General features: G+C 41.2%; 1 protein-coding gene across 1 annotated transcript in view; it reads right to left on the bottom strand.

Annotated features, from left to right (window-relative positions):
* Positions 1-17976, bottom strand: part of GLRA3 (glycine receptor alpha 3) — a 132440-nt gene extending 114464 nt beyond the window's left edge. The window contains exon 1 of the mRNA XM_069977800.1: positions 17906-17976. Coding sequence (XP_069833901.1) covers positions 17906-17976 — 71 coding nt within the window. The remainder of the gene's footprint in view (positions 1-17905) is intronic.
* Positions 17977-18529: the final 553 nt, after the last annotated feature.

The raw sequence follows: 18529 nt of genomic DNA, 5'->3' as shown, positions 1-18529 counted from the left end.
GCTACATGTGATATCTCTACGTTATACACTTTACTGATTATAAAGTAATTCTCCTGGGTCTCCTTAAAACTTTGTCAGGAATTTCCCAGAATATAACAAAAAAGAAATGATTACTTTTGGGCTAAAACCACACATCTTTTCTTTGGCTGTTTGGTGGACGTTTTTTGGATGGCCCATATAATGTCAGTTATTTCTAAACAACGGCTGTTATTTGTGGAAAAATGGCCGTTGTTTTGAACTAACGGTGGTTATTTAGGTGCTCAATGATGGCTGTTTAAAAAGAAGTCTGTCAGGTGGCTAAAAAAGACAATATGTGTCCTATTTCACGAGCCGATGGGGGCCCTATCAACGATGTAAACGAGGGCCGATCTTCTAGATCAGCGCTCGTTTACTGGGCCAATCCCACAGCCGATGATTGTTGAGTGAGGGCTGCAGGGACATCGTTATCGATGTCCTTGCAGCCCCTGCAGCATAAAATACCTGGCAGGACTTCTCCTCGACTTCGTCTTCCTCCCCGGGTCTCCGGAGCGGCCTTACTGAGCTGTCAGACCGCTCAGCCAATCACTGGCTGCGGCGGTCCTGCTGCTGAGCTGCTGATGCTGTGCCGCAGGACCCGGGGAGGAAGACGGAGCCGAGGAGAAGTCCTGCCAGGTAATGTATGCTGCTGCTTCTCAAATTGTCGGTCGCCCATAGCGATGCGCGGTGGGGGACCGATGATTTTAGGTCTGGACCTAAATAAATGATCAGCCGATGACACAATCATCGGCTGATCGTTTTCTCTATTCCACCGAGCGATAATCGGCCGAATCGGGCCGAATGGGGCCGATTTGGCCGATTATTGCTCCCATGAAATAGGCCCCTATGTGGTCGTAGCCTTAGGCTATGTTCCTACAATGTAAAAATAAGAAGAAATAATGGAAATTGTTGCAAAATAACGGCTGTTATTAATGATCATTGTGGCAATATAGCTGTAGGGTGGATTCATACATAGGCAAATGATGCTTTTTCATGGCATTTTCATTGGATTTTTTTTTACAGCGTTTTAGGGTAATAATGCTAGGCCATATGTTACCCTTAGGTAGAAGTGTATAGTATTTTTCTTAACAAGCATCTGAAAAATCTTAAATAAGGAAACACTGTAAAGAAACCTTACAGAAATGATGTCAGGCTAATTTAAACCTACTCAAATATGCATGGGATGGGGGAAGGTAAAGGAAGAGATAAATCTCAGCATACAGCATTGAGCAGGAATTCTACAATGCTTTACTCCCCCACCTTACTGTTTTATGGTAGTTAGGTCAAGAGTCGCTGATTTAAAAGAAAAAAAATCTCATTCCATTGAAGCTGCTCTTCCTATTTAAAATGTCTTTATTCATTCTCCAAGATGCAAATAAACCTCATTCACTACACAGCAGGCAAATACATTTGATATAGAATCCTATTGAATCCTATTTTAAAGTGTTCTAGTTTACCCATTTGGATACGATGTGTAGCATGTTTATATCTTTGGCATTTAGAAAACAGAGAATCACAAAAATATAATAACACTCTTTTTTCCTAGTGACTTGAGTCAGAAATTAGTGGATGCAATTGCAAAAATTAGTTTAGCTTTAATAGGATAAAAGGAATTTTCCCAGAATGTCAATCTTGGTACCAATACATCCTATAATCTCTATTTTCCCACCAACAAACCTCAGATTGTGCCCCCTTGTTCTTGTGCTTAGTTAATCAATTCATTCCCCTTCATTTCCCTTCTTTGCTCCAGACAGATATAGCTCTTTAGGTAATTTTGATATGTTTTAGTCTTAGACCTTCCACAGTTTGTGAAGCCCTTTCTTGGACCTGTTTAATAAACATATTTTTGTAGGTGAGGTCTCCAGAACTGAACATGGTTCTATACAGCAGGAACCTAATTCCCTATTTGTACTGGTTATACCCATAGCTGTACAACCATTTACCTTGCTTTTCCTACCCCCTAGTTGTGCTGTTGGTTTTTTTGAAGATGTCAAAAATCACTAATCCCTAAGTCTTCACTGACACTAGTAGGAACATAGCGGGAAAGGAGATCACCTTTAACAAAGATCATGATCATTATTAGCCGCTGTCTATATTACAAGATGGACATCTTCTCCCGCTATGTTCCCAAAGTGGGACCATAGCCTAATATTTAGAGAATTTGTTTTTTTTTTTTTTTTTTTTCATTTTAAAACTCTGAACTGCAATTTTCATGGTAAATACCATTTATCTAATAAAGCTAAATAATTTTTAATATTACAGACACCTCCAGAACATCAATCCTTTTGCACACTTTTGTATCAAACAGACAAACCTTACCTACCAAACCTTCTCCTATATCACTTACAAACATATTAAAAAAAATTATTACCCCCAACAGACCAATGCAGAACACTACTTGTAACCTGTCTCTGCTCAGAATGCATACCATTAATAGCAACCCTCTGATTGTATTGATCTGATTGAACTCAGTTGTCACACACATCCCCCACCCCCGCCCCCTGTCCTCAGGAATGTTAGGCACAGCCAGCAGTTCCTGTGTTCTTTAAGAGTAACGATTCACACTGTTGTTAGAGTGTTGGGAGAGCCCCATACACTCTATATTGACAGCTAACCACGCAGCTTGCGGCAGATTCAATTGACAGGAGTTTAAAGTGACTGTACCACCAGGCCCAGGCTGAAGCACTAGAGGTGGGCCGACCCACCCTTAGTGGGAGGAAAAACTAGCCCCTCTATGATAGGGTTCCATTGATTCTAATGGAGTCACGTCATGGAGGGGCTGGAGTTTCTTCCCACTAAGGGTGGGTCGGCCCGCCTCCAGTGCTTCAGTCTGGGCCTGGTGGTACAGTCACTTTAAGGCTATGTTCTCACACTGTCAAAATGACGGCCATCATTTACCATCACATAACGGCCCTACTTACAATAGCCCCCGTTATTTGACGCTGTAAAAAATGTTCGACCAATAAAAACAGCTTTTTGACGGTGTACGTACATAGCCTTACCTATCTATTTGATTCTACGTAAGGTATTGTTGGGGATGCTAATGGGGATGTTAGAACAGAAAATGCAATAGGAATACAGATAACATGCAACTTGATAAACCATCAATTTGGCGCTAAAGACATATATATTTAGAATGTGTAACTGCACAGTCTGCAAACAAATATATAAATAATACATGAAAATTCCTAGTGTTACAGTTTGATAAATACTGTAGTAACGTTTAACTAAATGTTTTTTCAGTCCATGACCAAACACATTATCATCCAAAGAAATTGTGCTGTTTGATTGTTAAATAATACATATTGTATAACTATCAATTCGCCAGCCATACAAATAGTCTCAGAGCGTAATGACATAACAATGAACCATAGTGACATTTTTCTTACTGGATCATTTGATGATTTCAATAAATATTCAGCATAAACCCTAAAGATTATTTTCTCTTCATGGTCTATCTATTAAATAATGTCCTGACATGTCACAGTGACAAATCAGAAGACGGCATCAGAGGGGTCCTGTAAGCATGGACTCGGTGATCTTATTGAAGATGATTCAGTGTCCTACAGAACACCTGAATGCTTGCAATTGGATGGAGATTTATGTCAGTTCAATCTTCATTGCAGTGTACTGCTGATTTTAAAGGCACAGTAACAAAATAATAATTTTTTAGATTTCCAAAAATCTCCCTTTCACTTTACCCAAGAGGAATTCAGGGGCCACAGTGTACAGTGCAGGAGTCTGTTATTATCCTTCTAAGAAATGATTTCATGCTTAAATCCCCCTTCATTAACATAAGAGGGGAATTCAGAAGTTGTTTTGAGCACCAATGATTCTTCAAGCTGGTAAAATACACGTTCAGTTGACTACAGTTGCTGCTCCTGATAATTTGATAAAATGTTAACATAGGTTAAATTTAGTCATAACCATTCAGTTCCAATGGTCCCTAATTATTGCCTTTGACCGCCTTGTCATCACTTTAATTCTGCCTGAACTTCAACCTTTTTTTTTTCAGGATACAAGTTTTTTTTTTTTTTTACTTTTTACATCTGTCTCTGTATGAGATAAATCTGTTAAACAGTCAACTTAGCCTCCACTAAACAGCTCCACAAGAGCAGAAAACTGATTCTGTGCAATCACATGGTGTCAACATCTTCTGGCAAACTCTCAGCAGCCATAAAGAAAAAAAAAATGAGGATGCATCATGTAAATCTTAAAGGAGTTATCCAGAAAAAGCACGACAACTCTCTAGCAAAAACATTATGGTATTACAATTCAGCTCCATTCACTTCAATGGAACTAAGCTGCTAACCCCCAACCAAATATATAAGGACATAGGTGGGTACCACCAATGAATATGAGAGTGCACCTGCTCAAGAGGAACTATAAATCAAAAAGCAAAAGAGTTAACAAGAATTACAGGTTGCACCTTAAACGTAAATAGCATGACACAAATCTTTATTGAAATACCATAGAAACCACACTACAAAAACACTTAAAAAACACATAATAAGCTAATCACTGGTCCGAATAAGACCTAGGGATCCAGTGACTACAGTGAGTCCTAGAGGGGACACGTGCTAGAGCTGGTAAGGTAAGTGCTGTATTCTGTATTAAATAACTCTGGGCTGTTCTTTTAAGGAACTGGAGAAATCCTTAAAGGACTCTCATAAAATCCTTTCAAAACAACATGATATCAGAACATTCAAAAGGCTTAATTTATGTAACAATCAATAGGTGTCCTTAGATATGGATACATAACATATCATTCTTATGTAATAGCATCACCAGATGATGATGGTTTGGAAAGCTGGTACTGTCACACCATGCATATCATGATAATTTGAGTTTAGAGATACATTAAAAAGTACTGGTCACTACAGCTGCTGTATTCTGAGTGTTGAAGTTTTACCAACAAACATGCTGTGAGGGGGAATGCATGCAATCCCCATTCTGATCCTATTGAGGGTCACATGCATTTCCGTCATTGCCTGTTTGTTGCCATGGATACCTGAACTTCCGGGTTCATAGTTAAATAAACAGCTGATATGGCAGTGGCTGTAGTAACAGGGACTCTTTAAGAAAGGACACATCAGCATGTTCATTTGTGAATCTTATTCAATACATTTGATTTGATTCTAGTAAAAGTTACATTTAAGTGCTATGAGTCGCATGAAAGTAGAACAAAACAGTTTAGAATCATTAGAGCTTTCTGGGTAGAATGTATTCAAAGATCAAGCTGCATCCTTCATTACTTTAATTGTATCCATATGTTAGAATGGTATGGTAGTTTACATTCACTTTGTTTTGAAGAATACCTTGCATAAAACAGCTAACAGTGTACTAAGTAAATATGGACAGGAACATTTCTTTATTCAGTCATCAGTGGGACCATGCTAGAACAATATTCAAACATGCTACAACGTTTCCCTTTCTGCTTCTGTGTTATTATGTTTAAGGTCGCAATAATGTCCCCAAATCAAGATTTTTTTTCTACATACTTTCTTAGTATTAAAGAAGATTACCCCCAATAACTGCCAATATACAGCTCTACAGCGGGTGTTAAAGGTCTGTATTCTTGTGTTTTTACAATACTGTCGAATAAGGTTTGCACAGATGTCTCATGTCACTCTGGAACAGGTGCTTGGTTGACATTTGACCTTTTTTTTAATCACCAACAACTCTTTAACATACAATCTGCCATCATAAGTTCTCTTTATATCAGAATAGTCTAGTTATTGGCCATTTCTGTTAAGCCTTTTGTTATTGTTAGTTATATTATATTTATATACAAGGGGTAGATTTTGAGAGATTCTTAATTTTGAAATGTTCAGTTGTAGGAATTTCACAGCATATTTCGTCCATATAATTTTTTTTCACATTCTGTAGTAATCACTGAATCATTTCTCTATGTTAGCTTGATCTATCTATCTATCTATATACAGTATTCACAGTATTGTTGTAAAAAGTTAAAATACTTCATCCTTCATCTAAGCCATCATTCAACAAGGTTTATCTTTAAATAACATAAATGTTTTCATTGCCCTGCTCTGCCATAGGAGCAGAACAAAGGAAGAAGCAGGGCTGTATCCACTGCATGTGAAACACCAACAGTACTATATGGACCCCAGTAACTTTAATAGATACTATTAGTTTTCCATCAGGGTGTCTTAGTTTTTTCCAGTATTCTTAACCCCTTCAAGACCAAGCCTATTTGCACCTAAAAGACCAGGCATTTTTCAAAATCTGACCTGTCTTACTTTATGCGCTTATATCTCAGTGATGCTTTAACGTATGCTAGCGATTCTGAGATTGTTTTTTCGTCACATATGGCACTTTATATTAGTGGCAAAATTTGGTCACTACTTTGTGTGTTTTTTTGTGAAAAACATCAAAATATCATGAAAAATTTAAAAAATTAGCATTTTATGAACTTTGAAATTCTCTGCTTCTAAAAAAAGAAAGTTGTATTACATAAATTAGTTACTAAGTCACATTACCAATATGTCCTCTTTATTCTGGCTTCATTTCATAAACATATTTTACTTTTTTAGGGTGTTACGGGGCTTAGAAATTTATCAGCAAATTACCACATTTTCGTGAAAGTTTCCAAAACTGATTTTTTTTAGGGACCAGTTCTTATTTTAAGTTGATTTAGGAGGTTTGTATACTGGAAACCCCCATAAGTGACCCCATTTTGGAAACTAGACACCTTAAAGAATTAATCTAGGGGTATAATGAGCATTTTAACCCTACAGGGGCTGGAGGAAAGTATTCACCATTAGGCCGTAAAAAAATGAAAAATTAAAATTTCCAATAATATATACATTTAGATTAAAGTTTCTCATTTTCAAAAGGAACATGAGAGAAAAAGCACCCCAAAATTTGTAACACGGGTTCTCTTGAGTACTACGGTACCCCATATGTGGGCGTAAACCACTGCATGGGCACACAGCGGGGCTCAGAAGGGAAGGAGCACCAATTAGCTTTTCCATTGCAGATTTTGCTGAAGAAGTTTCCGAGCGCCAGGTGCATTTGCAGAGCCCCTGTAGTGTCAGCAGAGAGAAAAAAAAACCATAAGTCACCCCATTTTGGAAAGTACACCCCTCAAAGAATTCATCTTCGGGTAGGATGAGCAATTTGACCCAACAGGTGTTAGAGGAAAGTATTCAAAATTAGACAGTAAAAATGAAAAACTCGAATTTTTCCAATAATATGTTCCTTTAGTTTGAAATTTCTCAATTTCACGAGGAACAAGAGAAAAAAAGTACCCCAAAATTTGTAAAGCAGGTTCTCCTGAGTAAAAAGGTACCTCATATGTCGGTATAAACCACTGTATGGGCACACATCAGGGCTCAGAAAGGAAGGAGCGCCAATTAGTTTTTTCAATGCAGATTTTGCTGAAGAAGTTTCTGAGCGCCAGGTGGGTTTGCAGTGCCCCTGTAGTGCCATCGGAGTAAAATCTCGCCATAAGTCACCCCATTTTGGAAAGTGCAGCCCTCAAAGAATTCATCTTGGTGTGTGGTGAGCATTTTGACCCCACAGGTATTAGAGGAAAGTATTCAAAAGTAGACAGTAAAAATGAAAAACTCGAATTTTTCCAATAATATGTTCCTTTAGTTTGAAATTTCTCAATTTCACGAGGAACAGGAGAGAAAAATTCACCCCAAAATCTGTAACGCAGGTTCTCCTGAGTAGAACGGTACCCCATATGTGGGCATAAACTACTGTATGGGCACACAGCCGGGCTCAGAAGGGAAGGAGCGCCAATTAGCATTTTCTCTGCAGATTTTTCTGAAGAAGTTTCTGAGCACCAGGTGCGTTTGCAGCGCCCCTGTAATGTCTACAGAATAGAATCCCCCCAAAAGTCACCCCATTTTGGAAAGTACACCCCTCAAAGAATTCATCTTGGGGTAAGATGAGCATTTTGGCCCCACAGGTATTAGAGGAAAGTATTCAAAATTGGCCAGTAAAAATGAAAAACTTGAATTTTTCCAAAAATATGTTGGTTTAGTTTGAAATTTCTAAATTTCACAAGGAACAGGAGAAAAAATGTACCCCAAAATCTGTAACGCAGGTTCTCCTGAGTACAACGGTACCCCATATGTGGGCATAAACCACTGTATGGGCACACAGCAGGGCTCAGAAGGGAAGGAGCGCCAATTTGCTGGAGCAAAACCGCAGCTAGTAACAGTTATTAGAATAGCGCAGTTACTAAAATACAATAAAAAATTAGATTACAGGTAATGTGGGGTGGTTACGGACAGTCTGGGGTGGTTACGGGTAATCTAGAGGTGGTTACGGGCAGTCTGAGGTGGTTACGGGCAGCCTGAGGTGGTTACGGGCAGTCTGAGGTGGTTACGGGCAGTCTGGGGTGGTTACGGGTAATCTGGGGTGGTTACGGGCAGTCTGAGGTGGTTACGGGTAATCTGGGGTGGTTACGGATAATCTGGGGTAGATACGGTCAACATGGGGTGGTCACAGGCAACCTGCTTTGGTTACGACAACCTGGGGTGGTTACAGGCAACCTGGGGTGGTTAGAGGCAACCTGGGGTGGTTACGGGCAACGTGGGGTGAATACGGACAACGTGCTATGGTTACAGACAATCTGGTATGGTTACAGGCAACCTGCTGTGGTTACGGACAATCTGGGGTGGTTGCGGACAATCTGGGGTGGTTACGGACAATCTGGGGTGGTTACGGACAATCTGGGGTGGTTATGGACAATCTGTGGTGGTTACGGACAATCTGGGGTGGTTACGGGCAACCTGGTGGGGTATGGGCACACAGCCGGGCTCAGAAGGGAAGGAGCGCCAATTAGCATTTTCTCTGCAGATTTTTCTGAAGAAGTTTCTGAGCACCAGGTGCGTTTGCAGCGCCCCTGTAATGTCTACAGAATAGAATCCCCCCAAAAGTCACCCCATTTTGGAAAGTACACCCCTCAAAGAATTCATCTTGGGGTAAGATGAGCATTTTGGCCCCACAGGTATTAGAGGAAAGTATTCAAAATTGGCCAGTAAAAATGAAAAACTTGAATTTTTCCAAAAATATGTTGGTTTAGTTTGAAATTTCTAAATTTCACAAGGAACAGGAGAAAAAATGTACCCCAAAATCTGTAACGCAGGTTCTCCTGAGTACAACGGTACCCCATATGTGGGCATAAACCACTGTATGGGCACACAGCAGGGCTCAGAAGGGAAGGAGCGCCAATTTGCTGGAGCAAAACCGCAGCTAGTAACAGTTATTAGAATAGCGCAGTTACTAAAATACAATAAAAAATTAGATTACAGGTAATGTGGGGTGGTTACGGACAGTCTGGGGTGGTTACGGGTAATCTAGAGGTGGTTACGGGCAGTCTGAGGTGGTTACGGGCAGCCTGAGGTGGTTACGGGCAGTCTGAGGGGGTTACGGGCAGTCTGAGGTGGTTACGGGTAATCTGGGGTGGTTACGGGCAGTCTGAGGTGGTTACGGGTAATCTGGGGTGGTTACGGATAATCTGGGGTAGATACGGTCAACATGGGGTGGTCACAGGCAACCTGCTTTGGTTACGACAACCTGGGGTGGTTACAGGCAACCTGGGGTGGTTAGAGGCAACCTGGGGTGGTTACGGGCAACGTGGGGTGAATACGGACAACGTGCTATGGTTACAGACAATCTGGTATGGTTACAGGCAACCTGCTGTGGTTACGGACAATCTGGGGTGGTTGCGGACAATCTGGGGTGGTTACGGACAATCTGGGGTGGTTACGGACAATCTGGGGTGGTTATGGACAATCTGTGGTGGTTACGGACAATCTGGGGTGGTTACGGGCAACCTGGGGTGGTTACGGGCAACCTGCTGTGGTTACAGACAATCTAGGGTGGTTACAGGCAACCTGCTGTGGTTACGGGCAACGTGGGGTGGTTACGGACAATCTGGGGTGGTTACGGACAATCTGGGGTGGTTACGGACAATCTGGGGTGGTTACAGGCAACCTGCTGTGGTTACGGATAAACTGAAGTGCTAATAGGTAATCTGAGGTGGGTACCTGTAATCTGGCGTGGTTACGGGCAATCTGGAGGGGGTCACTGGCAATTTGGGGTGGTTAGAGGCAAGGTGCAGTGTTCAGAGGCAAGGTGCGGTGGTCAGATGCAAGGTGCGGTGGTCATAGGCGACGTGCGGTGGTCATAGGCGACGTGCGGTGGTCATAGGCGACGTGCGGTGGTCATAGGCGACGTGCGGTGGTCAGAGGCAACCTGCGGTGGTCAGAGGCAACCTGCGGTGGTTGCGTGCAATCTGGGGGGTTACATGTAATCTGGCATGATTACGGGCAACCTGGGGTGGTTACGGGCACCCTGGGGGGGTTACAGACAATCTAGAATTGTTACGGATAGAGTGAAGTGCTTATAGCTAATCTGGGGTGGTTACATGTAATTTGGGGTGGTTACAGGCAATCTAGGGTGATTACGGACAATCTGGAGGGGGTCACTGGCAACGTGCGGTGGTTACGGGCAACGTGTGGTGGTTACGGGCAACGTGCGGTGGTTACGGGCAACGTGCGGTGGTTACGGGCAACGTGCGGTGGTTACGGGTAATCTGGGGGGTTACGTGCAATCTGACGTGATTACGGACAACCTGGGGTGGTTATGGGCAACGTGCGGTGGTTACGGGCAACCTGCGGTGGTTACGGGTAATCTGGGGGGGGGGGGGGGGTTAGGGGTAATTTGGGAGTAAACTGCAATTATTACTATAATAAAAAGTGTGTGTTTTATTTTTTTGTATGTTTGTCACTTTTTGTACTTTATACATTCATGTTCACTGTATTACTATGATTACTGTGATATTTTCTATCACAGTAATCATAGTTCAGTGACAGAGACCAAATTGGTCTTTGTCACTTTAAATTTTCAGAGCTTGGCTGGTTGTGGAGCTCATGCGCACTTCATAACCAGCCAGGACACGGAAGAGGAAGGAGCTCCAGGAGCAGGTGAGTATATGGGGTAGGGGAGGGTGACTCGGGGACGGGGGTGACTGGGGGGCGACTTGGGGGGTAGGGGGGACATCACTTTTTATCCCCTGTCACCAATCATTCATGGTGACAGGGGATAAAAAGTGCCGGCGGCACATGGCACAAGCGATCAGTGGTATATAGCATATACCGCTGATCGCTTGTACCGGGACCCCACAGGGGGGGTCCTGATGACTGCCCCATGCTCTCCGCTACCTCCGGTGGTGGAGAGCATGGGGCTTTCATTCATTTTTCTTTTTTGATCACTGTGAACAGACATTAGTCTGTTCACAGTGATCGCGGCGGCCATCTTGGATCCGATGGCCGCCGCGGGAGGGGGGGTTAGTGACTGGGGCACTAGGGGGCTGATCTGGGGTCTGATTTTTACTTATTTCATCTCCCCCCACCGTGGATTCACGGTGGGGGGAGATGAGATACAGCGGCGGCACCGGCCCATTAGTGACCGCCGTTTCGGCGGTCACTAAGGGGTTAATGGGGGTCAGCTGCGGAATAGCAGCTGATCCTCATTATCTCCGGTGCTGTACACAGATGAGAGCGGGATTGCTGTCCCTGCAGCGATCCCGTTCTCATCACAAACCCCCGTCAGTAACAGGAACGTATATGTACATTTCTACTGCACGGGGCATGTGCAATAGGAACGTATATATACAGATGGCTGACGTGAAGGGGTTAATGGAGTCTGTGGCCCATACTTCACATAAGCTATTGACGAAGGGGACCAGCTCCCCGAAAGAAATTTAGCATTACGTACATCGGTGCACAGAATTCACTGAAACAATTGTCTCTCCACATACGTTCCCCAGTTGAAATATCAGAACAATATATAGCAAAGGTTCAAAATTAAGAAGTGAGCTCTGTTGAGCTGCATATCAGAACCCACATTGAGAACCTCTGTCAAGAAGAGATTCTCGCACAATGTGGCCTTGCAAATATCCACTGGTACACCACTATCACGTCACCGCCATCAGACATTGACGTGATAGTCGCTGGGAGAGCGTCTAGGGAGACAGACTGTGCTATCACTCTGCTACACAGCACTCAAACTGCCCCAAGTACTGTATTTCCGAGCATATAAGACAATTTGGCGTATAAGACAACCCACAATTTTTCCAGTTAAAATATAGAGTTTTGGATATACTTGCTGTATAAGACTACCATTCTTTCATACTTTCCATTGGTAGCTTGCTTGCATTTAAGCAACTTTTTGATCACTTTTTATTTACATTTTTCCGTATTTGATGTGATAATTTTTTTAGCGCTTACACCATTTACAGTGCAAGATCCGGAATACCATTATTTAATAGTTTGGGCGATTCTGCATGCGGCGATATCAAATTAATTATTTATTAATTTATTTGTATTCAATACTGGGGGGCATATAGATCATTGAAGTATATATACAAGTTAATGATCAATGAGATCAGTGCTGTATTTCTCTGTCCATCACTGAGTTGGGATCAGCGTCATTGCGATGCTGAGGCCAAGCCAGGTAATAAGCAGGGATTGCCCCTTCACGATTGTATCCCGGGGGGGCATTGTGGGAGGATAGGGGACACACCATTCCACCACTAGACACCAAGAATGGCTTATTTATAGTTATTTAAATGCAGCTGACAGCTGCATCTGGATGGCTAATTTGCTGGGTATGGCGGATCGGCTTGTGGTCTACTTTTTTAATCTACTATTTCATTAAATATATCTACAAACATGTTGTATTTTACCCTTGAGGATTGGTCATATCTCTTTTCACATATATCAAAAGCCTAGACTAGTGTAATTACATTTTCCTGACCATATTTCAATGATATTCTCCAGCCAAACCTTACTCTGATTTCCAATGTGGGGTCAGTTGAGAGATACTAGGTGGACCCAAACAAATGTCAAAGCATTTCCCCCTTCAATGCCCAATAGTGTCCACAAACAAGCTTGTAATACTTGTATTCAAATCCACACAACAATAATTTCTGAACACTCATAAAACTCTAAATGAGTTCATTTTTTTACAAATAATATAGACAAGTGTAGAAAAAGTCTTAGTCATTCATGTACAAATACATGTCACATTAGTGTGCATTATTTCTTTTCTTTGTGTCATTGCACTTACACGCCTGTAAGTTCAATCAACTGGACAGTCTCTCTGAGGGAGATAACAAGCTTGGTGGAACATTGCCCATTGCACAAAGGGTTTTTGGCCCCACTACAGTGTACAATTTTCAATATTTCCTGTATTCTTTCATGTTGCAAGATACAGTGGTATATACTGTACATTGTATCCAACTTAATTCCCTAAATGTTCCATTATTTTTTCTATTACTATCTTACTATGCTTCCTATTTTATCTCTCTGTACCTCCTCTGGATTAAGTTTTATTAAAGGGAACCTGTCACCCCTGGTGCCGGGGTGACAGGCTCCCGACCCCCGCTAGAGCACCTTATACGTACCTGATCGCGCCGGGTCCCGCTTCTTGAGACGGTTGGGTGACAGAGATTTCAGCGACCGAAGCCCGGCGCGCGTGCTCCTGAGATGAGTCCAACTCTCATAGAGAATGACGGAGCATCGTACTCACCAGTCATTCTCTATGAGAGTTGGACTCATCTCAGGAGCGTGCGTGCCGAGCTTCGGGCGCTGAAATCTCCATCACCGGACCGTCTCAAGATGCGGGACCGGGCGCTATCAGGTGCTCTAGCGGGGGGTCAGGAGCCTGTCACATGGCACGGAGGGTGACAGGTTCTCTTTAAGTCACTGTATAAGTTACAATATGTTACCTAACATTTGTGCCCCAGAAAAGTATTGGAAAAATGTATTCTTTTTTCAATTTGGCACTGCATTATCTGCATGGTTTTTGACCCTACTTGTTGACTATAAGAACATTACATTAAGTCCTGGGGTCAACAGAGTACCTATACCCTAAACAAAGTACAGTAGTTAGCAAAGGGGGTGCAATATGTGAAAGGTGCAGTCCAGTTTAGTTCTTTGTCTGAATAACTAATAACCAAGTGCATGTTTTTTTCCAATCAGGAGGATGTAGTAAATTACTGCCAAACACTTATGGAGAATATTATATAAGTTGACAATGTATAATTGACAGTGTTAAATCCAACATGTCTTCATTTCTGTGTTGCAATAAAGATGTTTCCAGACACATTAGCTTTTTAACCAATCCTACCTAGCCAACTTTACGCAAAGCTAGATTAACCCCTTAAGGACAGAGCCAATTTCGATTTTTGCGTTTTAGTTTTTTCCTCCTTGTGCTTAAAAGGCCATAGCACTTGCATTTTTCCACCTAGAAACCCACATGAGCCCTTATTTTTTGCGTCACTAATTGTACTTTGCAATGACAGGCTGAATTTTTGCATAAAGTACACTGCGAAACCAGAAAAAAATTCAAAGTGTGGTGAAATTGAAAAAAAAAAAGCATTTTGTTTATTTGGGGGAAATGTGTTTTTACGCCATTCGCCCTGGGGTAAAACTGACTTGTTATATATGTTCCTCAAGTCATTACGATTAAAACTATATGTAACATCTATAACTTATATTGTATCTGATGGCCTGTAAAAAATTTAAACCATTGTCAACAAATATACGTCACTTAAAATCGCTCCATTCCCAGGCTTATAGCGCTTTTATCCTTTGGTCTATGGGGCTGTGTGAGGTGTCATTTTTTGCGCCATGATGTGTTCTTTCTATCGGTACCTTGATTGCGTATATATGACTTTTTGATCGCTTTTTATTACAATTTTTCTGGATTTGATGCGACCAAAAATGCGCAATTTTGCACTTTGGGATTTTTTTGCGCTGACGCCGTTTACCGTGCGAGATCAGGAATGTGATTAATTAATAGTTTGGGCGATTACGCACGTGGTGATAGCAAACATGTTTGTTTATTTTTTTATTTATTTACTTTTATTTATAACCTGGGAAAAGGGGGGTGATTCAGACTTTTATTAGGGGAGGGGGCTTTTTACTATTAACAACACTTTTCTTTTTTCCTTTAACACTTATACTAGAAGCCCCCCTAGGGGACTTCTAGTATAAGTGCTTTGATCTCTCATAGAGATCTCTGCAGCATATCTATCCTATCCATGAGATAGGCACTCGTTTACTTCCGGCTGCTGCAGCCGGAGGTAAACGAGTGCCGAGCCGGGGACGGCGCCATCTTGGAGCGGTCCCCGGCCGGCTTCAGAAACGTAGATCGCTCCTCCGGGATAACATCCCGGGGGAGCGATCTCCGCCACTAGACACCAGGGAACGGCTGAATCCGGTAATCGGATGCAGCTGTCATGTTTGACAGCTGCATCTGATTACTGTATTAGCGGGCACGGCGATCGGACCGTGCCCGCTAATACCTACGGTCCCGGGCTACAAGCGGCACCCGGGACCGCCGCGGTTCAGAGCGGGTTCGCCGCGCGGCCACTATTTTATTTTAATTGGAATGCAAGCACATTTGGGTGTGGCTGCACTCCAATTAACCATTGAAGTCTATTCAATATACGGCCATCAGAACGGACATATATTGTGTGAACGAAGCAGAAGCAATGGCCGCCGTTCCTGCATTAGTGGCCGCACCATAGGGGAACAACAGCCGTTGTTCATGAAAGTGTGTGAACAATGGCCGTTGATCCCATAGAGTGCAATGTATTGCATTATTTTAAGGCAAGAGCCGCCGTTGTTTTAATCGCTTCTTCGCTAACAACAGCCGTTCTTGTCTTAAAAAATGTACTGTGTAAACATAGCCTTACACAATCATCTCTTTAATAATGTAAATGCTACATAAAGTATTCAAAGTATGTTAAAGTAGATTCACAAATTGGGTAATGCGTTTAATGTTTCCATTATGCTTAATCCTTTCTGAACCCATAATCTCTTCATGTACTAGATATTTTTCTGTATACTTATAGATAGCTTTTAAGTAAAAGCATTATATTCAGACAGGCTTGTATCACATCAAAACAGTAGCCTACATGCAATGTAAAGCTAAATTGTATTTCACCCCCTATCCTTTTCAATATTCTCTTAGGAATTATTGAGAAGTACAATTGGGAATTCCAAGAGCTCTGGAAAATTAACAGTTAGTGTATTGATTTACCAGGCCATAATAAATCAGCTCTTTATTATTACAGGGTGTACATTGTAAAGCATCTCTCAGCACTTCCATAGCAGGGATCAGACACTCTCAACCTAATAACCTGATTTCATAAAAATGGGCAACCCAGTCAACAAAGCAGCAAACCCTTAGACCACAAATCAGTACTCTTTAAATATTATGATCATTCATATGAATATCCAGTGGGCCCATAGAGTAGTAAACAGTACTCCCCCAGTCTATTCATTTTACTACTTGTTCTAGTGACAGCCATGATAGATTAAGACTGTAGAGTTTTCAGCAGTTCATTGACCATTGCAATTAACTAATGATAAAACTAATTTATAATATATATGTATATCAAACAATTCTCATGTTCCCTACACTATTCACACCTTGACCATAATATGCCCTTACCATTTCTAACATTAACTACAGTAAATCTTATCATTAACATACAGTAGGATGTACTTGCTAGATGAACTTTTATATATGGGATCTCAAAGCTAATGACAATGTATCTTCTAAAGAGTTCTAGCAAATGACTCAATTCTCATTAAAGTCCTTAGCAAGCCAAAATGTGTTCATTTGTTGGATTCTTGATGATTTGAGTGATTGACACAATGGCCCACATAAAAAATCGATTGCAATGCACCTTACGGTCATGCTCAGGATTTATAGACTTAAAAGTCTGGATTTAGACTAAAAGCTTTGCGACCTTGAATCTGTATTGCCATATTAATTCTGGGACAAAATTAGATTATAAAGCCACTGGGGCATTGATTCATTATCCAGTCATTATTCATAAGCACTTGGAGATAACATTATGAAATGTAAAAATAAATTACATTAATTCAAATGTAATGATTTCCATATAAATTCTATAAACAAAACACATTGTTGTGATATTAGACAGCAATTCCCAGTACAACCTTTGCAACTTGTAAGGGGTTAACACAGCTTACCCACAATGGTCAAATAAGAGCATTCACTGTGTAAACAAGCAGACATTATAGTGCAAGCATGTAACTACATGAAACACCATTTGGCTTGTGTACACTGTGATTTGTAAAGTCTCAGTTTGCAGGAGGTTTACAGCTTGTCAATCACGGGTAAGTGATCTTGTCTAATTAAAATGAAGTGGGTAGCTACCTCTGAAATATATTTAGCTAAGTGCTCTTTTAATCAAGGTCACAATATTGATTTAATACCATACTGAATGGAGCATTTTCTGCTGTACATACATTGAGGAAATATCAATATTGCTATCAATTTCACATAAACATCAAGGTTTGTATATATATATATATATATATATATATATATATATATATATATTTATTTATTTTTTTAGACTATATACCTATTTCTACTGCTTCATATATATTGTTAAATCACTGTAATTTCATTTAATTAATTATCAGACTTTGCTATTGTGGGAAATTTCAAGGACTATACACTGTATTACTGTATCTGCAACTAACTTTTACATTGTTGCTTGTCACAGTAATCAGCACTACAATGCATTACAGTAACAGGTGTGATTATAACAGTTGGTGGTCTAATACATACTGTACAAAGGCATAATAAAGGTTAATAGTAATAATTTCATCTAGAAACACACACACATACACACACACACACACACACACACACACACACACACACTTGTGTATGTCTGTATGCATACATTTGATTGGAAAACATATGGTTATACAGCAATAGAGCATTGCACAGGTTGTACAGTACTTACTTAAACACTTGTACATGACTTATATCTCAATAGGTTGAGCCATACCTTAACAAGAGTGCAGCCTCCCAGAAGTAAAACCCAGAGACAGCGGTTAGTATGCACCTGATCCGGGCCATTTTTTCTAGTGATGGGCTGTGAAATTAAAATCATCAAAGTGATAGATGGTTGCAGCTGGCAGTAGGGAACAGCAGGACACTTAATTCAGCACCAAGAACAGCTCCACAATGAGGATTCTATAATCCCAGATGAAAAAGCCAAGCTTCCCCTTAGTTGTCCGGCTAGACGAGATAATGAGAATGAAGATGATGATGTATTGTATGCATGATAAAAAATTTCAAATCCAGTGCATGAATATTGATATTTAAAGCAAGCAGAAGTGCAGAGTCCACTCCAAGCTGCTGCATTCCTATACAGTGAAATGTGCTCAAGCTCTGCTAGGAGGCTGGACTGGTACAGGGGTTGGATACAGGCATGCTTGTTAGCAGCCAATGAACAGGAGAGCTCCTTTGATGGAGAAATAAAGAGCAGCAGTAACCCCTTGTATGCTGATGGTGCACGTGGATCTATCAAATGGAATACAATTGTTAAAGTTCTCTTAAACAGCTCTTGCTTTTGCACACTGGCACAATACTGAATCATTGCCTGAGCTATTTTCTGTCTGGAGACTGA

The sequence above is a fragment of the Dendropsophus ebraccatus genome, chromosome 7, assembly GCF_027789765.1.
Source record: "Dendropsophus ebraccatus isolate aDenEbr1 chromosome 7, aDenEbr1.pat, whole genome shotgun sequence".
Lineage (NCBI taxonomy): Eukaryota > Metazoa > Chordata > Amphibia > Anura > Hylidae > Dendropsophus > Dendropsophus ebraccatus.
The sequence above is the reverse complement of the archived record's forward strand: the minus strand, read 5'-3'. Positions and strand labels throughout refer to the sequence as shown.